The 23772-nt window shown below is 44.0% G+C and overlaps 2 protein-coding genes and 1 long non-coding RNA gene across 3 annotated transcripts in view; 1 reads left to right on the top strand and 2 right to left on the bottom strand.

Annotated features, from left to right (window-relative positions):
• ALS2 (alsin Rho guanine nucleotide exchange factor ALS2) overlaps positions 1-60 on the bottom strand; it is a 59286-nt gene extending 59226 nt beyond the window's left edge. Inside the window, exon 1 of the mRNA XM_054830643.1 lies at positions 42-60. The gene's annotated coding sequence lies outside the window, so the exon portion shown is untranslated. The remainder of the gene's footprint in view (positions 1-41) is intronic.
• Positions 1-20476, top strand: part of CDK15 (cyclin dependent kinase 15) — a 35315-nt gene extending 14839 nt beyond the window's left edge. Inside the window, exons 9-14 of the mRNA XM_054830648.1 lie at positions 58-151; positions 2951-3014; positions 10112-10160; positions 12779-12918; positions 17478-17615; positions 19950-20476. Of these exons, the coding sequence (XP_054686623.1) occupies positions 58-151; positions 2951-3014; positions 10112-10160; positions 12779-12918; positions 17478-17608 (478 nt within the window). The 3' untranslated portion in view covers positions 17609-17615; positions 19950-20476. The remainder of the gene's footprint in view (positions 1-57; positions 152-2950; positions 3015-10111; positions 10161-12778; positions 12919-17477; positions 17616-19949) is intronic.
• LOC129208262 (uncharacterized) lies at positions 111-23093 on the bottom strand. The gene is made up of 3 exons (XR_008577747.1): positions 22964-23093; positions 20733-20834; positions 111-166 (listed from the first exon to the last, which is right to left on the bottom strand). It is a non-coding gene; the product is annotated as an uncharacterized LOC129208262 (long non-coding RNA).
• Positions 23094-23772: the final 679 nt, after the last annotated feature.

The raw sequence follows: 23772 nt of genomic DNA, 5'->3' as shown, positions 1-23772 counted from the left end.
CAATCATATCATATACATCATGTACGTGATTGAGTTAATACCTTGGCTTTCTTGCAGGAGTGCAGGCTGTATATTTGTTGAAATGATCCAGGGCCAGCCAATATTTGCAGGAACTTCTGATATTCATGAACAGCTGGAGAAGATCTGGGCGGTGAGTAAAATATACCTGGAAATGGGAGAGAAAAAAGGATCTGTTGCTCCAGCACCCTACTTAATTTTGAAGTCCTAAGCACGGGTCCTGTGAATAGCAGAAATAATTTGGTCCAATCTGCCAAGTTCATAGGAGACTTTGTAACCCATTTTATATTTGGCAACTTTCTTACAGACACAGGAGTAAATCAAATGACTTTCCTTTGATGTTTGTCATCTCATCAAAAATTTAAAGCCAATTAAAGTGACATCAAATTGAAGAAGGCATAAAAGGTGTGCAGGTACTACAAATTCTATTCCTTCTTGTTAAATCCTTTACTTACTGTAGGATGCAGCACACCATATTCTCACAGAGGACCTCTAATACTGCTCTTAAACTAGCTTGAAAATGGCAAGACTCGGAGGTTTTTCAGAGATCCTTCTTCATTTTAACTTGGAACGTTTTGTATCATCCAGTTTATGGTGCAGCCCTAGAGACTGCTTTGGCATAATGGAAAGTGTGAAATTACTTTATAAAGGCAGCAGTGAGTGAGAGCAGACATATTCTGGAGCCTCTTAAGCCATTTGTTCTGCTGGGGAAACTGAAACACAGAGCCACATCCTTAGTGCGGCTTGGTAGAATTGAGGCAGTTAACAGCACTAATGGATTCTCTATGTTCCGTACTGCTCACTGCTGATCCTGTTACTCACTCTTCAGGAAGGTCAACCTATAGATTCCTATTGGGTTTTGCTGTAGGTGTCTGCCCTTTCACATCTCTTCCCAGGGATTCACTCTTCTGCATAGAGTGTTTCCCAAACATGGATTTTCAAAGGAGAAAGTACAGAAAACTGAAATTTGGAAAGTGGTGAGAAAGGACTTTATAGCCTCAAGTCTGTGTAAGTCAGATTTTTCCTTCTTAATCCCTTCATCCCGAAACACTCCTGCCTGGTAGGGTTTTCATCTCTGCTTTTAGCTAGAATGTGATAAAAGGACAAGTGGGTCCAGTTCTGAGACTTGAGTTCAGTCCATTTAAATAAATGCTGAATATCCTTTCATAGAGAGTGAAAAAAAAAGAATTATTGAGAAAGAAAATAATCCATACTTGGCCAATTAACAGGGTTCAAAGCCAGAGCAGGGTCCAGTTTCCCAGAGTGTGAATGAAGGGTATCCTTCCACTTACAGCTCTGAAATCTCTGGATACATTTCCTGTGGTTTTGCAGTTGAAGGGTTATAGTCCTATTGTCATTTCTCTGGTATTATAAGTAATACCATGATTAATAGGATTTGTGCTATAGAAGGCAAAAAAAAAACTTATTTAAAAATCATAAGGAAGCTTTAAGAGCCATGACATAATTAGTGCCTTTCACAGAAGGTTTTATGTTATTATACAGCCTGGAATGAGGCTCTGTGTTAGGCCAAGATTTCAAAGCTCCTTAGAGGCTTTCGATGCCTAACTTGAGATATTTTGCCGAGTGTGAGGTTCAAAATGGGGATTCCTACCATTTTCTAATAGTCAGTTCCTTTCATGTACTAATAATAGAGGCACCTGGTTTAGAGACTGTCTGCATTTGTGTGCATGAGTCTGTATCACCCAGCATGTTTATCTCCACGTAGGACTGTTGGTTCAAACACTGTAGAGATACATAGCCGGCAAACCCCCATTCTGTGAAATGTGTTTGTCCTGGTGAATTGTCAGGACTGACTGTCATTTCACCAACACTTCTTCTAGAGGCGAGTGCCCCCGTGGCAGTCCCCATCCCCTATCTCTATCCCTGGCTGCTCGTTCCTGCTCCTGTGTCACCCCTCACATGTGGTGCGACATGAACTGGGCAACCTATAACGTGGTTTTCTCCCTGGGTTACTCTAAGCGAGAACAGTTTATTTACCCAGTTCATCATCTGGCTGCACAAACAGTAGCACTAATGACTGGTAGTACTAATGAAGGGATGATGCAGAGGCAAGACCAAATGGGTCATTCAAATTTCAAGAGATCAGGCATAGGTTTTGCATTCACAAACTCCATCTTATTGATTAACATTGTGCTGAGAAGGACATCATGTGGGCTGGATTAGGCTGCAGCATGCCACCAGTGTGCTTCTGTGGCTGAGCTGAACACCTGATGAGTGCCAAATGAATGACTACAAGGCTTCTCTACATGAAACATAACTTTCCAACAAAACTAAGCAAAATCAGCTAGGTTGATTCCTTCAGCTGGTTCATCACAGGAGAAGCAAGCAGTTAGAAGGTAGAGAGAGAGGACAATGATTTATACTAACTTAAAGCACTTGCTGAAATACGGGCATTGTAAATATGTTTCTGGCTGAAACTATGCCTCTTCCAAAGTGGACTGAACTGAGCTGCACCAAGGCCTTTCACTATAGTAAAAAGTGCCTGCTTGGGGAAGCAGGGCAGAGTAGCAAGTATAGAGAAGCTGGACCAGAGAGTTAACAGCTAGATTTAGGGTGGATACACAACAGATAAAACAATCCCCAGAATATAATTAATTTCAATTAAATAAATATAACTCACTGTCTGCTTTGGCAAGGAATCTCATTAAAGGTCCAGGGGGAAAAAAAATCACTTGCCCCATTACCTTGGAAATTCAAAACTAGATCCAAACTCATGGGTTGGAACAGCATATTTTGTAAAGAAAAGGCTCAGAAAAGATAAATATAAATCCATATTCATATGGCAGTCAGTGATTGGTGCTCTGAATGCTTTCACACCTCAACTCAGCAAAATTTAAGCATTTGCTGAAAACCTTATGTAGCAAAGTACAAGCATGCACAAATAACTATTTTAATTTCTTCTTTTGTGCAGGTATTGGGAGTCCCAACTGAGGACACCTGGCCAGGACTTTCCAAGCTCCCCAACTATAACCTAGGTAGGATTTAACTCACAAGAATGACAGCTTTTTCTCTGAGCCACTAGCCACTTAATTTTGGGGTCATTAATACTCATTCTGAAAATTCCTGTGCTTCAGCGTTACTAAATCCCTTGAGCTACTTAACAATAGTGTTGTTGTAGGACCTACAACACTGGGACTGGCCTAGGATACAAGGAAAGGTACATGCGTGGCAAAGTTGCCTCGCTGAGCGCTGGGCGTATGTTAAGCTGATGGAAGATTTCATTGCTGCAAGTGCTGACAATGTGGTTAGTATCCACTCCTCAGTGCAAAGGACCGATGTCTCCTGGTTTAGACTGGAAAAGCTGGCAGGTACCTGGAGACACAGTTCATCTGAACTCTCCTTATTTTTATGGAGATTGGTTTGGGGGCCTTTAAACCTCAGTTTTAGAGGTCACTGTCCCTGATTTTGATGTGGGCAAGGTGAGAAATCTGTGTGATTTATAAAGCTGGGTTCTTTTATTTCCACATGGGCTGGTAGAGAAGTCTGTGTCCTGGACTTCAAAGGGCCAGTTGTCTCTTATTTGGATGTGGGCAGGTTGAGAAGTATGCTTTGAAAAGCTAGCTCAGTCACTCTCCCTCTCCCCCTCTCTCTCTCTCCCTTTCTCTCTCTTTTTGTTTAATGTTTTCTCTTGGGAACATATATTCAAGTGTCAGTGAGGGGGAAATGATGAGCACTGATTCTCAGCCTCTCAGCAGGATCATTCTCTAAGAGAAATATAAAAGTGAAATATTAAAAACCCTAGAATGTGAAATCCACCCATCTAGAATCTAGCCATTCTCTCTCACTTGTACCCTAACAGAGTGGTGGGGGGAGCCTGTCTGTCTAGAAGGGGGAAAAAAGAGCAGGGGGGAGAGGAGGAGGGAGAAGACTTGCTTTGAGCAAGAGGTTTACAGGTTTAGTAGAGCATAGTAACATCTTTTCAAAGAAGTGGGTGTTGCTCTGTGACCCAGTCCAAGATGCCCCTCCTTTGATTCTGGTGCATGAACACTAAACAGCCTCCATTTTCACATGGTAGCCGTGATTGGCTGAACAATAACCTGGTTGCACAGCTGAAAGGACTGGAATCCTTCACACAATTAGCTGAGACACATTAATCAAACCAGCGTGAAATGGGAATGTGTCGCTGTCCACAGCAAGTTTAATTTGGATAGGGAGCAAGCACAGAGCAGACAGCTGGAGGAAGCACTTTCTTCTCTAAGTTGTTGAAGGCTTGGCTGGGTAGTCTACAAGTTGGGAAGGATAGTCTGGGGGGAAAGAAATGCTCATGTGTGGGACGAACTGATCACAAACAATTTTATTTATGCCAGTCATCTGCTCATACAAGGCCAAAACCTCTCAGTGATGATGATTAGGTATCCCAATGCTATACAGAGGGACAATCTAAAAGTGCAAACATTAAGGCTACGCTAGCAAAGTAACTAGTACAGACCACAGAGAATGTGTGAGTGCCCAGAACTGAGCAGTGACTCCCATTTAGCTCTATTTTGTCTGAGTAGCGGTGCTGTCCTCTGCTGCTGTGGACGGTGCCAGTGGCAGGGCTGGGAGAGAGAGGACAGGCACCTAGGCGGCATGGAAATAGCTCCAGTAAAGACAAGTCTAGTTACCATAATTGGTTTTCAAGTCTGAGTTGCTTTCAGGCTCGATAGGAAGTTTCCCTAATGGACTCCAGCAGGGCAGAATTGACCTGTGCTGTGATCCTGTGATGCTGGTGCCTTTTGTGGCTGGAGCAGACAGAAATGCAGGAGTTAGAGGACACCTTCCTGTGGGAGCATCCTCACCATACTAGCAAACACATGGGAGAGAGGTGCTGAGCCAGTGTTTGGGGCAACAGCTGTGCCAGCTGGAGAGGCAGCATCCCTTTCCCCTCCTCAGAGCCTGCCTAAGGGGCTCTGAGCTGCTCCAGCAATGTACTGGAACCAAGCACTTAGCTCACACCTGGATTATACAAACCAGTCCGGATAGAAGGTTAGTCATGTAAGGTTGGACTATTTGCCCTAGTCATGAACTAAATCAAGTCAGTTTTTGATGGCGCTGCTGGTAAGAAGGCAAATTAGTCTCTTATTTTAAAGCTATTTGCCATTCACTTCCTGTGCACTTCCCCTCTCTTCCCTGAAGCACAAGTGCTGTTTCCCCTCACCCCCCCCAGGACAAGCTCAGCCCAAGGGGAAGCTGTGGAGTCTGCCTGAGAAAACCCTCTCTCTTGAGGTTATGTCCAGCCCTGTTGTGCGAATCTGAGTGCCTGGGATAGTTTGGATAAGCAAACAAACTTCGGAGAGCTTCCCCAAATCTGATGGCTTGAATGCTTTTAGCTAGTCCTATTGATGTTCGCAGTGAGTGCAGGCAGCAAACAAACAAACAGGTTCCTGCCCGAGGCAAGGAACGAACACGGGCAAAACAAAGCACCGAGGTGTGAGACTATTCTCATTGAAGTTGATGGCAAAACTCCCACTGGATTCAGCAGTGTAGGCTCAGCCCCAGACTGAGGTTGTTACTGGAAGGGTTCCTGGGCCAGGTGGGTTAGTAGGAGTCTTTGAAATGAAAGCTGGAAACCTTTAGATGTTTTCCTGTCACTACTGTGGGCTGGAGCGTATCCTGCTGCAGTCTTAAGAGGAGATACAGTGTGGGCTGTGGGGTCTGTGAGCCAGACACACACAGGGCAGGTGGAGGAAGAGCAGCTCCCCTGCCCCCTCTATGGGCAACTGGCAAGGGATGGAATGTACAAAGGAGTATTTGTCCACCCTCTGCCCCTGTGCGTCCTTGCACAAAGAAGTTCAGAAATGGGCCTCATGCCCATTGCCTACAGTTTGCGAAAGTCTCAACCTGTGCCTGACCCCAGGTGAACAGGAAGGATGGGTGAGCAACTCTTCTGTGGCCAGCCCTGCAGCTTATCTCCCCACCCCTCTGCAGGAGAGACACTTCGGGCAGGGAATTGCATGCAGCCGTGGGGCCTGAAAGCACGGTTTTACCCCAGCCCTGGCTTGAGAACTGGTTCCTGCAGAGCATGAAGGGTTGGGAGAGCTCCTGCCCCACGTCTCAGGGCACTGGCTGGCCCTCTCCCTGGCTCCTCAGGCTTAGGAGTCCTGCCCGTAGTGACAAGGCTTTGCCCTGTGTTTGTTCATTTGTTCTGTTCCCCTCATTTTGCTTCCCCTGAAAGAGGCAGTTGTAGCTCTGTTAACACTATTTTTGAAAGCTCTCATGCTGTGTGAGCTCAAATCCTTGCATTAATCTACTGCTGTGTTCATTTCACTGCGCTGAAAAGCAGGGAGTTTAAATCCCCTCTAAACACCATTGGTGACACCAGAAGGCCAGTGTTTTGATCCAGCCCCATTAATGGTTACAAGTTTGAATCTAGACAGCAGGGGTCAAGGGCAGGAAAGGATTAGGAATCACAGCCCATGACATTAAGCTAGTGCTTTTGCCAAACTGGGAATACCGGAACGTCCAATGTGCCGACTTGGGTTTTGTTTCCTTTTTCTGACATTTGGATTCCAACGAGCAGGGAACAGTGCTTATTTGTTTATAACATGATGAGCTCGCTACGAGTGAGCTTTACTCCTTGACTTATTGCACAGGCTGACTAATGAAGTTTCCTATGACAGGTAGTATCATCTCACTTAGCAGACACAGGTGTTACACTGGGCTTTTTCAGATGCAGCAACGACTTTTAAATTAAGCCTAGTTTTTCACATTTCTGCAGGCTTTGCTATGCTGAATGAGATTTAGAAGCTTTCCAGATTCTACTTCTGCTCCCGAGTAGTTTAGTATCTGTTGCATTTCCAAAATGTCACCAGCAGATGGAGGCAACAAGCAGCTGGCTCTGAACCGTAAATTTCAAATGAGTTTTGAGAATGCAGATGAAGTCTGCACTCCGAGTGCTTCCCCCCCCCGCCTTTTTTTTTTATCTCACTTTTATGCTGATGCTTCATTTAACAAATGGGATGGTTGGAAAGTGAATTCTAAAACGATGAAATTTTTATTGTCATAATAAACTGCATGTGGCTTTGATCCCAAAGGGAAGAGCAGCACTGTAACTAATGTGCGGTATATGCTGGCCAGGCTGCAGGGAAACTTCCTATCTGTCTGGCACTGGGCACAGGCTGCAGCTTCCAGCCTGCCACACAGACAGAGCTCTGCGTCTGTCCTGCAGCCACAGAGATTTCACTAATGAGAGAAATTTTCTCTGCGAGCCTGCAACCCCAGCGCCTTCATCCAGCAGCACTTGGCATCCTCTTTCTCTTTCTTCATCAATTAGGAAAGTTTAACTTCTGTCCTCTGGCTTGCTTGCCTCATTATCAGTTCATTAGCCACTTCCACCTGGCTTTTCATATAGGAAGGTATTTCCTCATTAGCACACACCACCTTGCATATGGATAGAAAATAACAAACCCAAGTGCTTTCAGATCTACTCCTATTGTTAAAAAAGCCAATCAGACCAACACAATCTCATCATTTTATGTCTATATCCTCATTGTAAGACAATTAAATCAGTAGTTCATCCACTTTTTGGAATTATATCCAAATATTCTTTATCTCTTACCTTTAAGGAGTAGCTGTTTACGTTGTTTTACAATTTTAGATTGGTCTTAATCTTACAGTAGGGAAAATATTTACTGCTCTGTTCTTACCCTGCTCTACACAATGGGGCCTCGGCATTCTCTAAGGGTTTGTCTATATGGGGTCAGTCAGGAGATTAATCTGAACTGATTTAAAGTGGATTAGTTAACTGCATTAAATCCTTGAGCAGAGACACGCTGTTTTCTTACCCATATCTTCCATTTATAATCAAAGCTCTATATACTTAAAGTGGCAAGTTTGGCAGTCCTCGCTCAAGCAGAATTCTCCACTGAGAGATATGTTTGGACAGAGACAGCAGTAGTGGGCTCACTGGCTCTTACGTTTTCCCTTGTAGATAATTATTAATCGCCACGTTATATAAATGATAAATTTAAGTCAAGAGGCTTGCTCGAGACAGTGAAGACTCTAATTCAGGTATTCCTCCCAGATCCCAGTAAGCAAGCTGATATTTCTATCTGTAATGTAAAGAAAATCCTATTTCTTCTTTGGAATGTTAATCTTGAAAATGCACGCCACAAAAACAAAGTGACATTTCAGTTAGATATCATTGAAACATTTTGCCCTGCTGTTATCAACTGAACGTGCATTTTTTAACTTTTATGTTAAACTCATTAAAGAATATTAATGTTAAAAGAATGCAGTAGAGTTCAAGTACAATATTTAAGTCATCTTGACATTTTTATTAAATATTAAAGGAAACTGATATATTGTCATGGAATGTTTCCATCTCACAAATCAAAATTTTCTGGCAGAAAGTTACAACATTTGAAAGTTTTTGGCCAGCTCTGTGAAGAGGTAAAAATTTCTACCTCATACAAAAAAATCCTATGCCTTTCTAAACCATTTGTTAAATTGTTTTTCTTCTATTCTGCCTGGAAATTTTACATCTCTACTCAATATGGACAATTTATTTCTACACTTTTATTACAGTCAAGGGGGCAAAATGAAGGAAGGAGGATGCAGAGAAAATGTTATTAGTGATCCAAGAGGAACGTTCTGCCAGATTTAATCTTGGTGACTGATTTGGGAAGGGGCTATTCAAGATACTAACATATAACTTCTATATATTGGTTAATAATACCAGTGCTCTGGCACCTAAAGAGTCATGAATCCCGTCCCAGGTTATATTGCCATTTACTGCTTTAGCAATTGCCTTAGTATTTGGGTGTAGGACAACACTTCAATTGTGAACTGTTCCTTACCCTGTGATAGACAGGTTTAACAACCTGCTTGCCTTGCTTAATGGTGAAAGATTGCTGCTGGAAAGGTTAAGTGCTGGAAGTTCAGTCATTTGCACTTATTCAAATTGTCTGTGCATGAAGTCAGACACTGAGTGACGGAGATCCCAGGTCTGGCACTCTGGAAATGGCCACGCAGGGGAAGGCAGAGGGGACTCCCGCTTTGCCTGCAGCCGGCAGCTTCTGTCCCTGAATGATGTGGCCGGTGCTCCTGGGCAGGAAGGGAGGCAGATGCTCTCAGACAGTGCAGCATAAGCCCCAGCTGAGCTCCAAGTTTACTGGCAACAGACCAGTGGTGCTTGCCTCCTGGTGGTCTCACTGCCGTGGGGAATGCTTGTCCAGGCTGGGCTGGAGGAGAGGTCTACATCACCCTTCCTGCTATTCTTTCCATGGCTAGAGCACCGTTCACCTCTGCTGTCAGAAATGGTGCTCAAGAAAATATAGCTGGGTAGAAATTACAGCCTTTCTGATGCAAGAAAATGTCTCTGTTGATCAGCTCTAAGGGGAACTCTTCCAGGCTTAAGCCATTCATTTATATCTAAGCCTGAGAAAATTAATGCTTCATAAGAAAACATTTGAGGAATGTCTTCCTCTACATTTTCCACAACGTTTAGAAATCCATCCTTGACAAAAGGCAACAACAACACAGCCTTCCCAAAACTGCAAACTCTGCAAAGTTCCAGTCTGGTAGAGATGTTTGAATCATTAAGTACAAAGCGTGCATGAAAATGGTTAACTTGATAAACACAACTTTAGGGAGGGATTGACAAGAGCAGTGGGCAAGAAGCGAGTGGGACCCAAGCGCCTTTGCTCCATCCTCAGTCTTTCTGCCAGATCCATGCAGAAAAGCCCCATGTGCCCACAGGGCAATACATGAAGCTCAGCAGCCCCTTGGTAAGGCAAGACAATTGCTGGGGATTCAGGCCTGCAAACCTCTTTCTGCTTCCTTGGTGTGAAGGCTTTAGGGACTGATGTTGCTTTTATTGAAGTCAAAGCTAAGACTTGCACTGTAACAGAAGGAGGCCCAAAGCCTATATTCACAGATGTATGAAAGGAAAGGGTTACAGAACTGGAACAGCCTTATTAACATCAATGCCGGTACTCAAGTCCTATAGCAATAATGTATATTTATAAATACTAAGATGACAGATTCTATAGGGCCCTTTGAAATTCTGAGCATGCGTTTTTTGTAAGGGCTCAAAGAATGGTTTTTGGCTTGATTTTCATTTAATCCTGTGATTGCATATTACACTTTCTAGAACTGGCTGCTTCCAGGAGACCTCAGAGACTCCAAGTTATCTGTGACAGGTAAGCTACCTAGAACAGCAACGTCAAAATCGCCTCTGGGTTTATTTGTTTCTTTATGCAATCATTTAACTTGAAATGAGCTCTTTTGGCAAGCTCAGGAAGAGCGGGGTGGCTCTGCAGTAACAAGCAGATCTAACATCAGTTAAGCAACTGATTTCAAGAGATCGCAGTAGAGGTAGGCACATAGTGGGTTTATTATTCTTGGAGGAGTAGTGATTATTCTCAGATAAGCAGTGATTCAATGACATTATGTGCAGCTTTTTGCAGGACACAGTTCGATTCAGAAGGTCATATGTTCCCAGGCCCTCTCGCCCAGACTGAAGACAGACTTTGCACTGTCCCAATTTTCATTTCTAGAAACAGACTGCAGGAACGTTGCTCAACGGTGGTAAGGAAGATATGCTAGGACAGCATTTTTACAAGACAATGAAATAATCTTGTGATTAGTTAGGAGGGGAAAATTCACATTCTTCAGTGGCAAAAAGCTATGAGACTAGGGCTGTGGTTACATACCTCAGCTTGATCAGGCACACCAACACCACTCAATCACTCCCTAGTGTGCTAAGAGAAGGGAGTATTTTTCAAGCATAAACATGTACACACACACATATACATAATGTTTATACGTATCAGTGAAAGAAATTTATAATCAGGCGAAGTGCCCTAACCTAGCTCAGAAAGTCATTAAAACCAAATCCCCCCAAAACTGATTTTGAGGCACACAACAGGCTTTATAGATAGGTAGGAAAAGACTAGACAGGATTTGACCTCAGGATTGTGTTCATGCACAGGTCAAGAATCAAATATTTTTTGAGGACATAAGCACATTTTTCATCAGTGCCGTTTATTATCTGTTCAGCTCATCGCTTGGGATCCAGCCCTGCTCGGAGGGAAGTGTGCAGCCCTTCAGGTTTCCCAAACACTGTTCTGAATGGCTGAACAAACATGCTGAAGTTTTCAGCAAAGCACAGGTTACTGAAATGCCAGCCATTGTAATGCACATCTTCAGAAACACACAAAGTTCAGCATGTCCCAAACCCTGATAACACAGGTCCTGGAACAGAACAAATCCCCTCTCAGCCTGAACAAAGAAATAACTATTTTCCTCACAACTCTGCTGCACTGCACTTCTGCTTTTTGGCCATAATCCCTTGACAGGCCCCATTACAGCCCCACACCTACGGGCTGGCCCAGTGCCTCTGCGGCAGAGCTCTGGGCTGCATGTGGGTGAGCTCCAACTCTGCGTTACAGAGTCCTTATGCTGCTATGGCCGAACGGCCGCCTTGGCATGCTTGGCTCTTGGGAAGGAAAGAGCTGCTTCATACAGACCGCTCAGCCATGACTCTCCATGGCCAATTAAGAAATCAAAGGGGAGCTCTGTGCAGAGCTTGGCCACCACCAGGAAGCCTGAGCCATGGTGGGAAGCACTGAACCATGTTGCTGCCCAGTGTGGGAGTCTGCAGCAGCAGGGACCAAGAGGGCAGAGGGTTTCCAGTAAGACTCTGCCATGGCAGGGGCAGCCTGTGGCACAGCTCTAGCAAGCAGCCTCAGGCTGGATGCTTTGGCTCCCTGTCCCATCCCTGCTCCCCCAGGCAGCAGGGCTCAAACCATTTTGCTGGAGGTGAGAATTCAGCAGTTACCTACCACAGTGAGGCCAGATAGCTTTTATAAATCCGTTTCTTAGGATCTCTCTCTCTTTCTCTGTGTTTTTTCCCTTCTTTTTTTTACAATTTATCTCTTCAAAGCAAAAATGTCAGCATGTCAAATGTCCTCTGTAGGGAGGGGGAGCACAGGGGCAGGGGGATCCCGGCACCTGATGTCACTTGGAGGGGAAGTACCAGTAGGGACCAAGGGAGGAAGCACAACAGGCCATGCTCTGATGGGCCTCCTGATGCTGAAACATGATCAGAACAAACAAACAAAGTAAAAGCTGTAAAACTAAATTACTATTTTTATTTGTTTCCTTGTTGGTTTGTTTTCTCTCTTCCACTTCCTTGTACCCAGCTGTGCGCTCCTCTAGAAAGCAGCCACTTGGCATTGGTATTTGCTGGGCATGGAGCATGTGTGTATTACATCTATTTTAAGCACTCATCCTGAGAAACAGGTTCATCTGTGTGAATCCCCAACGCATTTTACAACCAGCTGCACTACTGATACTAGGGTAGGGAAAGGGGAAATGGTATTTTCTTCAGTGTTTTAGTTTTGACCTCTGGTCTGCTCAGTGGGCCAGTCAGGTTATTTTGTGCACTTGCATTGTCAGTGTAAACTGGTAGCACCAACCTCTGATATTCCAGTTACAACATGGAAAATATTGTCTCCCCAGCAGCATTTTCCCTTTTACTTACAACCTTCTTTTTACAAATAACAATTTAGTTTCAAAATTCCTCTGAAAGCATGAGTTTGAGCTCAAATCCTGGATGCATATACTCCAACATAATCAAACTCACATGGAAAAGCAAATGTCCTGGAAAGCTATATAGCTGGGGTGGGTTTATCCAGCTCCCCCGTGTCCCTCCACTATCTCTGCCTCAAGCTCTGAGAAGGGCTGGGTCAAGTTCTGGTTCCAGCTTTCTGGCTTGTGCTCATCTCCTCTGCTATTTTTTCTCCTGTTTTCCCAGGCTGAGCAGGGTGTCAGCAGCAGAGGATTTAGCCTTCAAGATGCTTACAGCCTTCCCTCGAGGCCGGATCTCTGCGCAAGATGCGCTTCTTCATGGCTTCTTCAGCCCTCTGCCTCCTCAGCTCTATCAAGTTCCTGCTGGTAAGTTAACTCTTGATTTCATCTCACCAAGAAAGAGCTACTTCACATGCCATTTGTTATGAGTTTCTTCTGTGTTTGAAAGTCTCTGCTATTCACCCAGACGTCTCTCTTTCCTGCCTACCCTCCCTTCCCACTCCTGTATGCTGCAAAGTTTACACCCCTTGCAAATCTGACAGCTTGTTTTTCTGTTTTCTTCCACTTGACCACAGTGTTAACACTAGAAGGGGACCTGGATGGGCTGCCGGCATGGTACATTTACAAAGCGGAGGTGTATATGCTTTGACAGGTTGTTTCTCCCCCATTCTGTAACCCCAGGGGCCTGGAGCTTTCCCTCGGGCTGGCTCACACTGTGTATTCAGTATAACTCACATGCCGGTCCCTCCTGATGTCCTGAATTCCCAGCTGCTCAGCATGATGTGCTAGCCCCAATTCCCTTGGACCGCTCCTCCTGCTCCCTTTTGATGTTCAGAGACAACAGCTGTTCCTCATACCCTGTCACACCAGTGCTCCCTCAGCTTTACCTGCTTTATTTTCTTCTTCCCTTGCTCCCTTCTCAAGCACACAGCTGCATACACACAGATCTGCCTCTCCTGCCCTAAGCTGACAATAAATACAGGGTCTCTCAAGCTACAGGTTCTGTTCCTCACTAGGAAAAGCTCCCTCCTATTGGGCAACAAGCCAGAGAGCCCTCACATTCCCCATTGCCTCCTGGGCACCCGCTACACTAGTTAGTTTGGTGTTTTGTTTCTTTTAAGATAGGAGCAATTAAGAAGAAGCCTTCTTGGGCTGCGTTGTCAAGCTATTTGAAAACCTAATTTCTGGCTCCTGCGACACATCCCAAGGAGCAGCCAGCTAGCGTCTCTCCCAAACCGCTGCCCTTCAGAAGGTGCTCTCTGTGTGTGTGTGCATGAGTGAGAGACATCTGCATTCCTTTTCTGTTCACCCAGCCACAGAGCACAAATCTACTTTGACACTTTTAGAAAAATGAAAAGATGGAATCTCGCAGGAGCCTGCCTGTGCCGGGGGGGGAGGAGGGGAGCACGCACAGCAGGAGGGAAGTTGACTTTTCTTTATACATATAGGGTTTTTTCCATGCAGAGTTTAAATTATGCCTGATAAAAGGAGTTTCGTGGATGTTTCAGTTCTTTCAAACCCTCCTGGCTTCCTCCCAATTAAATGAGGTTTGTCAAAGCCACAGGGCTCTGCTGCTGCCGGAGAGGCGGACAAGCACTTCCCGCAGTGACATCTCCAATCCCCAAGGGAGAAGATGAAAGTGTCAGTGCCGAGAGAGAGAGAGAGAGTGGAAAAAAACAGGTACAGAGACAGACAGTGTGAGAGAAAGGGAGAGAGTGAGGAGAAATAGAAGGAATGAGAAAACAGATTGGCATAATGTGTCAATCTCTCCGACACGCTGCCAGAGAGGGGACAGATTCATTTCACCTGGATTTATGCACCATCCCATATTTATTATCCCCCATATTGTGGTGAGAAGTACTTTATGGACAGGAAACTGCATGGCGTTATCATAGCAACCAATGCGCTGGGAACAGAATCAAAGTGCATGGGGCTGAAACAAGTACAGTATGATCATGTAAGACCATATTCATGAGTGACTCATTAAGCCTGTAAAAATTAGGCAATTCTGAATAATTCCCCACGTAGCCATCCCTATTGCCATAATCGTGTAAGACATTTGTTCTTTTGTGTCACTTTGGCATCACACTATTTTGGAATTTAACTATATCATTTTAAAATTCTCATTGCTATGATAACACAGTGCAGATTTTAAATATATTCTGGAGGATGCTGGCTATTAGTCCCTATCCTCTGAAGGAGAATGTTAAAGCAGAAGGGCAAAGAATGAGCTGGAGATGAAAGGTGAAAGGAGGAGGGGGTTGGTCCCAAGGTGTGTGAGAAAGTAAGAGGGAAACAACATTTGAAAAAATAAAAGGTTTCTGTAAGAAATTATTTTCTATTTTTATGAAATAATTGTATCCATAACTGTCCTCTTTATAAGTTGCTATGACAAGCTGGAAGCTAGAGGATGTTTTTCAAAGGTCAATTCCTGGGAAAAAATAATTGGATAAATCAGTGTTTCAAAGATAATTATCCCTCCAAATAGCACGTTTCTGATTACTGAGGGGAACGCTAATGGCTAGAGGCTGGCTGTTGCCCCTGGGAAGGGGGAGAGGGAGCACGGAGCTTTTTGCTTCCTGGTGGTCGGCTCCCACAGAGGGGAACAGGTTGTCGTTACTTCTGCTCATCTGGATGCAAAGTACTAGAAAAAAAAAAGTAGCCCACGCTGTAAGAGGAAGACTCTCTGTCGGCTGCTTCACAGATGGGGCTCTCCTACAGCTGCTCGCTCCTGTGCCTCTAGGGCTAGAAGGGGCTGCTAAGGCTCAGGTTCAAACCCCACTCATCGTCTTGGTGGCCTTAATTCTACACGTGCCACCAGCACCTCTGGATATAGCCACAGAGGGGAGGAGCAGGGGATTCTCCAGCTTCCTTCCACTGTGGCTAGTAGCCTAAGGGGTGGCAGAGATGACCTTTCATAAAAATGGAGCATTTGCTGTCCTTTTTCTGGCCTAAGCCAATCCTGAGACAATTATCTTTGTGCAGTGCAGCCCTGCACTACAGCAGCTCTGATAAAACTTCAGTCTAACCCTTTGCCACCTGCTAAAGCAGAATGTTTTCTGTCCAATTAATCACTCCTGGAAGAAAGATGAGATCCTTGAATCAAGAAAGCATGAGCTGTGCTCTCAACTCAGTGTCAGTCCTGAAGTGCAAAGGGCCTTCTGAGAAGGTATCTCACTCCGCTGTCAGACAGGTCAGACACAGTAACAATTGTAGCTTATTATTCTTAGTTATAGATTTGGTTTATTTTCCCTCTCTTTTGCCCTCAAATGCTTTAGAGCAGGTTCACAAGCAAGGAGGGTGAGCAGTGAGATTTGGGGTTAGCACCAGTGTGCTCCCAAGAAAACATACTGCCAGAGGAGCTCTGGCTGAACAACCCAGGCACATGGGCCAGGGAGGCCAGAGCTGACACCTCAGATCCTATCCCCTCCGCACCGGGCTCAGTACAGAGCTTTCTCACAGTTCAGGAGACATTTGGCCCTGGGCATACCATCGACATAGCTGTTAGTCATCAAGTCCAGTTTGTGCTCCATGAGGAGGATAGCGTCTTGTGTGGATGTGATCCTGGCTTCGACTAGGAAGGACTTGCTCCTTTTGGGTACAGTTGGTCTCTGATTGTCACCTCTCCCCTGCAATTCAAAACCAGTGTGCCAGGTGGTGATGACACTGTACCGCTTCTCCTAAAACAGCGTGCTATTCAACTTTTCAGAGACAAGGGGCCAAACTTTGTGCCAGCTGTGCTTTTGCAAGAGCACGAGCTGGGGTGTGAGCAAAACACAACTGGCGCAAAGTTTGGCCCACATGACTTGTGGAAACAAAGTCCTACAGACATGGATCAAATGCTCTGACTCCCATTGATCTCAGGCCAAAGAATCTCTATAAAGGTCTTATTGTTCAGGGAGATGAACTGCTCTTGCGGGGGGAGCACTGTTAATACCCTTCATGAAGGCAGATGCTATTGCATCAGAGGTTAGCAGACATTTTTCTGTATTTTGTCCAACTGCAAGTTATAGCTGAGGTGTCTTTAACTTCCACTTTCCCTTTAACACTCTTAAATGCAAATCTGAGAAGATTTAGTTGTCTTGTTTGCTGTGAAAGACATCCAGGCTGGAACTCCCATGTAGTCACTTCCCATCCTCAGGTGCACTTTTGCCTTCACCCAGTTATCAGCAGAAAAGAGCAAATGGGGATGTAGTGATCAGATTTCTAAGGCACAAAAGTTAAAGCTAAGTTTGAGATTGTGACAGCAAGCAACCATCAGCCTAGGAACTCAATTAGCCTGAAAGACAACTATCTCATTATCTTTCCTAAAATGATATAAATACATAAGAATATAAAAATTTAAAATAAACTCTCTCTCTATTGACTGTCTAGATGACTGAATTTCACTGCTCAATTTCTTTAAACACCCACTTTAGTATTTATTTATTCTAAGCATGAAGCAGCTACGATAATTAGACTGTCAGATTTGGTAAGTTAATGAGGAGTCACTGGAGTGGAAGGTTTTGCATTTGTGAGATTGCTGAAGGAGAGAAGCTCCGTGCCTTCGCTCTATCTCTTTTTTCTTTTTCTTTTTTCCCCCTCCACTGGGTGGGAAGGAGAGAGCTTGGCAGTGTGTAGATCCATTTGAATCCTTTTGATTAGCGGGTTGCATTCCTACCACTATTCTACCAGATAGTATTTTGCTGGTTGCTCCAAGAAAAAGAAAAAGAAAAAAGAAAAGAAACCGTACATGAGATTTCTAGAGAAGGGTGCCTAGATTAAAGAAATCATTTTCCAAAAAAATCAGAAGGAACAGAACTGTGAGAAATAGGATCCTGAATTAGTTTATACTGTGGCTAATGTCACAGGAGAGCATTAGGAAAGTAGCACAGGAAGGAAAAGGACCATTTTGCAGCTTTCTCTTTAATCTGATTTTTCCACAGGACAATCAGTGCTCACAGTTCCAGGAGTGAGGCTGCAACCTGAAATCTGTGACCTGTTTGCTTCTTATAGAAAAGGCCATCTCTCAGGAGGTTCAAGCAAGTTTTGGCAGAAAGCAGGGATGATTGACTAATTCTTGGGTAAGCCTGTAGTTGCCACTGTCAATGCTGCTGCCATCATCCTTAGCACATGAATTCCTTTGTCTACTAGAAGGCGGGAAAACAGAACTTATACCCAGGGCTGGATGACCACATCCCAGGCTGAGGACAAAGTGGGAAATCTCACATTCAGAGAGAAGAGATCAGCAAGCCAATGGCCCCCAACACAAAATGCTCAGTGGGAAGTTTGGGTTTGTTTCATCATATTCCCAAGTCTCAGACCAGTGCCCTTTCCACTGATGCCTCCCCAGTCAAAATATTGCTTCATTTCCCCATTGCTTAAACTGACCAAATTGCTTTGTTCACCTTTGTCCTTGTCTATTGAGCTTACTTGTTTTGATTTCACATGCAGTGGAACCTGAGCAGAGCTAGGCAAAAATCGCCTTAGTTCATAACATCCTTGGGTTTAATTAATCATTATTTTAATATGACATGCCTCAAAATGATGCGTCAGCATCAACATTTTTCATCTCCTTTTTGTTACAGAAGACCAAAAGATCGCTTACAATCACTGTTATTGAAAGAAATTACCGGAAAATATCCTTTTATTATATCCTGTCTCTTTGTTTACTTTGTGCATTTGTTAACAGCACGTGTCCAGTCAGTGTCACCGGCTGGGTCTGTGCTTGCAGGGCAGACCTGGAAACTGATCTTGAGGCCAAATTAGTTTGACTATCTTATTGTTTGCCAAGCTAAGAGGCAACCTAGCTGTGATAGCAGAGCAAACCTGAGCTGCCTGTCTGCTTTCAAATGCATGTGGATGGCCTGTACCTGCTATAGGGTCAGGTCCCAGCACTCAGCGCCTGGTCTCACAGCCTCTTTCTACCCCATCTGCCCTCATCATGTAGACAACAGCAGGCAAACACGAGAGCCTCAAGTCCTTTTGAGAAGGACCTGACACTGCCAGCCCTGTGACCAGATTGAATTTTGGAGGCAGCCTGAATACATTCCCTGCTCACCTGCTCAGCTAAGTGCAGACAGGGTGGCTGTTCCCTCTCTGTGATCAGAGAGGAACTAATCCTGCCAAAAAAGCTGGTTGTCAGTTCCACTAATGCTTCTGGGACAACTCACTTGAGGAGGGCATTCATGCTTCAGTGTTCAATGAACTTGGATTTGACCAGTTTTAACTGATTTTGATAGTATTTCACAAATACATAGTTTAAAATAGTCAAACCATGAAAATAGTAGGAGATACTCTTAAACATTTTCTTTTTTTTTTATGTTAACCTGGCCTCAAAGTGATTGTGTCCCATTTTTTTAAGCTGCTTACAAAACATACTAAACAAGCTTAAATGTCATGTAAAGTTTTCTTCTGCACTTCATTAAAGGAAAACATTCTATAAGTGATAGTGTTCATATTATTAATTGTCTTTTTAAAAAAGGCATCTGGATTCAGACATACAAGCAAGGTTATAAATGAAACAGTAATTTTTTTGCCATTTTAATAGGCTACCAATGGAAAGCAGGGGGTTCTGTGTGCTTTTTCAAATCTAATCAGAGGTAGATAGGCATCTAAAGCACAACAGCCTCATGCTGGCACATGAGAGAATGGAATTTCCTGGGAACATAAGGAAACTGGCCAGCCTTCCTTCATTGGCCAACCTGACTTAAGTTACAAAAATAGACAAAACCAAAAAACTAAATGTACCAGGCTCAATCATGAATCCATGGGCCCTGAGTGACACAGCAAGGGACAAAACGTGACCACAGTCTCCTCCTTGTTCTCCTTCTGGTTTCAGGAAGGGAAGAGATAGTGCCAGGCATCTATCCCAGGGTGATATACACTACATGCCAACGCTCCATCCATTTTCTACCCTATTCCACCTCTTTCCCTCTACCTGCTGAGGAGGAACGTATGGATCATGGGAATCTGCTTCCGTTTGCATGCTGCCTCTCAAAATGCAGATAAATAATGCAGTGCCTCTTATATGTATGTGCTACTGTACTAGCTAAGCGTAGTTGAATCTACAGGAAGATTAGACCTTGTTTTAAACCAACTCTTAATAAACAAAGTAACTGAAGTCACTAGCCCTGCAGAATATTTGTAAATAGGATTTATTTTTCCTTTTGATTCAGGACTTAGGCCATGGATTTTTATGCTAACAGAATTCCTTTGCAACAGGGGCAGATTCAACCTTCCATTACACCAAGGGCCTTTGAAATAACTCTTGATATTGACAAAATGAAGCAAAATCTTTGAGAGTATAAAACAAGGACAGAGTTTGGTTGGGGGGTGGGGGGTGTTGGTATTTTTAGAAATCACCTTTCAGTAGAAGAGAATGAAATTGTGCAGATGTCCTGCCTTTTGTTTTTCAGAAAGCAATGTCAGAAAGATTGACTTGGCAACGAAGATGTAACAGCACAGTCTGGACACTGGACTTGCAGAATAAACTCAGCCATGTGTCACTTAATAGAGAGATCCCTGGACCAGAAGATCAATGTACAAACAGGACAGATGGGGACTGACAATTGAAAGAATGTAGAGGCTGATCCAAGGCTTACAGAGACCTGTCATTCCTGGGGTTTGCCTACAATCTCCTTCAACAAAAGAGCTCCTGAGGGAAGGAGGGGATTAGTCAAAAGTTGAGTGAAGTCTCCAGGGAAGATGGTTTCTTGGATAAAGTTGTCAACAAAAGGAATTGTTTAAGACTATTTGTTATAATTTCCTAGAGGGAGCTTCTGCCACTACTAACAGGATTACCAGCATACTGGTTTCACACCAGCAGAGCATTAGACATGTGCATTGCAGACTGGTTGCTTAGAGCTGAATTCAGGGGTCTTCTTATACTGGGTCCCAAATGTGTGCAGGTGTTGATGAGCAGAGGGGAGATGGCAAAGAATTAAGATGCAGCCAAACACAGGCCATTTTTGGTCCAGCTGTTGCAAAGAGTCCTGGCTCATTAATGAGTTACCAGGGTGTTTGGGTGTTTTAATCTCCTTGATCTCAGGGCTGCTGACAGGCTATGAGAAGGAAAGCTAGTCTGAGGTGAGTGCTGATCAGGATACATGGGGAAATCTCAAAGGTTTTTCCCAACTACAGTCACTGTGAAATTTCTCATAGAATTCTTCCTCGAAGAATCACGAAAGCAAGTAACTTACTGTGCTCATATACTACTCCACTTGGTTTCAGTTATCTGGGATACTTTTTCTCAGCTCTGGGACACGAGAAACCTGAAACCTTGGTGTAACTTCACAGCAGATCTGGGAAGAAAAGGAAGACAAAGATAAATTATTAAGGTGCAGGCATGCAAACCCTGAATACTTCTTATTCATCTGAGTAGTGTCACTGGCATGACTGGGAGAACTTCTCTGAGCAAGAATTATGCAGAGCATTGAGGCACTGGAACAAAACCAGTCATGGAGCTATGGGGAAACACCAGAGAAATGGGTGGCAGCCATAGAAAGAGCTGGAAGGTGACATTTTAGTCGAAGGGAGCTACATCTCCAGCCCCACCCCAGTCAGTTGTTTGCTAACCAAACACTGCAGATCTGGGCAGGAAGCCGCAAAACTGTTTATGTTCCCCTTTGTCCTTGCTATAGACATAATTGCAGGAACGTATAGATTAGCTATATAAAAGAGCACATAGACTATCTGCAGGCACTGCTCAGTTAAGAGGACAAGAGGTATTCCTTATGTTACGTGTCAGTCTTTAAAGTTCTCTGCCTTGATGAAAAGGCAAGCTATGTCCCAAAAATCTTTCCACCTCTAGATTACGTGGACACAGATCTCCCAAACACCAGCCATTCTCAAAGTAAGTGTGAATGCCTGACCTCCCTTTGCAATACCGAAGAGAATTTTGTCTCAGTATTAGGACCTTCTGCCTTTCATTTGCTCTGCAATGAATCTGGAATAATATTACAGTGACCTCACAGCAGTATAAGCAAGATCAGACTAGAGTATCCTACTGAGTTCTACTTAGGTATGTTTCAGCTTCCCATGTGCAGGTTTGTTTGTGGAGAGATGGGCATTTGGAACCTTTTTGGAAGTAAAACAATAGTTCTTAAGCACACCGGCACTGGCTGTTGCATTGCAAAAGCTTCTAAAAACTGGTACAAATAAGCAGCTTTTCTAAAATGGATGGCTGGCTGCATAGGTAAAAGATAGCTCTCCGCTTCTGAGTTATGCTCAGAACAGCTGTAAATGATGCCAAGTTGGGCTAGGGGGGTTCTGCATTCCTTTTGCACTCTTGGAGATGGCTGGACTAAGAGCAGTGAAGAAGCAGAATTGCTAATGCCTGCCATGGGATAGTTATGGCTGGATGTCTGCTCCCAATTGGGAGCCACTAAATGCTCAAGATATGTTAAATGAAAGGATTTGTTATGCATGGGCAATGAGGGATCTAATGATGGGAACTGAATCACTTTCCTCTGGGTGTCTATCCAAAACATCAGTTGTAAATTTCTTCTGCCCTGGAGCCACAGAGAGAATGGCTTTGCTCTTTTACATAGCTGCTACCCCATAATGGTCAAAACTCTTATGCTAAATTGCCAAAGGGTCGAATGATATCTTCTAGCTCTGTATCTGGAGAGGTGGAAAGCCAGGAAGATCCTGGCAAAAGGATGTGCTGCAACCCAGCACTATTCCATTCATAAACTCAACATTGGAAGCCCAATGCCTTAAAAATGCCAGATCAGAGAGCGAAATTGCCCCAGAACCACTCCTCTCCCAAACTAACAGGAGTGCTATTTATACCAGGAGTACTGATCTCAGTAGATTTTCCATCCCCTGGCCTGCGCAATCTCAGGGGCAACAGCTCTCAGGGAAAAGGGACGTAGTGTTGTAATGAGTCAGGAAGAGTAGGTAACAAGAAACATCTGAATTCATGTACTAGTGCCACCCAAAAAGGCAGTCCTGCTTCCCCCTTTTCCCTCCCTGCTTCAAGCTTCACAGTCTTTCTCTCTTTTGCTCTCTGGCACTTTTCTAAGCCCTTCATGAGCTGATTTAACTCACTAAACAAGTGGAAAACTATTAACTCTTTTGTTGAATTAGTTTTTCATTGCTTTAGTGAGCTGAATCAGATTATGAAGGGGGCAGGGAAGTACCAGACTTCATGCATGGCTGAGAGCGGAGTGGGAAAGGAGGAGCAGGAAAAAGCCATGAAGTTCAGGCTTTCTTATCTCCAACCTGCTCATATCTAGTTTGTGTGGGTGGTCATCCCCTGTCAGATCTGGATGTTTGATGTTCTGTATTGAGGTAATAACTGAATGGATTCTGGTGAGTGAGTGCTCAGTACTGCAATCACGTATGTGGGCCCATCTCAAATCTAGGTGTTTGCTTTTGAAGACCTCACAAAAAATCTGAGACATTGGCAGAGATGTGCAGGACTGACCTTCCCTTTTTTCCAGAAAAGACTTTCTTTTGGCAGGGGTAGGATGCCTTGGTAAAGCAGGTGAGAGTTTATGAAGTGCACATAAATGGAGATCATTGTGCTCGAGGGTCATCAAACTGTTTCTTCTCACCACCTAATAAAAAATTAAAAACAAAGCTGAGATTTTGGAGAAATCGTTTAACATCCTCTTTTATGTAAAGAGAGTTTAACAGCAGACTTAAATATTTGCTTTAAAAACATCTTGAAGTAAATGAAATAATAACTTCTTTCCCAGGCCAAGATTCTGTTTTACTTCAGCCCAGAGCAAGTTTCTTGGCCAAATTACATATCCCCAAGAAAATATCTGAGGGCTTTAATACTTGCAAACCCCTGTCTGTAATGGCGCAAGCGGGCAATGCTCTTTAAAGGGGGGGGGGGGAAGCGCCAGGCGAATCCCCCTCACAAGCCAGAACTGCATTTGGGGAGCCCAGATGAAAGCCCTGATGCGGGTCATGTGACAGGTGTCACTTCAGTAATGATATTGGGGCAGAGATAAAAGTCCTCACCGGCTGGTCATGTGACACCGCTTCATTACTGGCACAGCAGGTGGTCGGAGAGTCTCAATGCCTTTATTTTTTATTATTTTTTAATTTTTTTTTATTCTGTGATAATGAGAAAATGTTTAAACTTCCATCCCTGTGTTTAAACACTTCTTCATGCTGACAGCAGCAGGAGATCCCTTGATCAGCTGTCAGATGGGAAAGTGCAATTTTTCTGGAAAGTAAACAGCGTGTTTGCCAGTTGGAAATCATTTTCTGTTTGTTGGGACT

This window comes from Grus americana, chromosome 6, assembly GCF_028858705.1.
Source record: "Grus americana isolate bGruAme1 chromosome 6, bGruAme1.mat, whole genome shotgun sequence".
Lineage (NCBI taxonomy): Eukaryota > Metazoa > Chordata > Aves > Gruiformes > Gruidae > Grus > Grus americana.
This window is presented reverse-complemented; position numbering and strand designations above follow the sequence as displayed.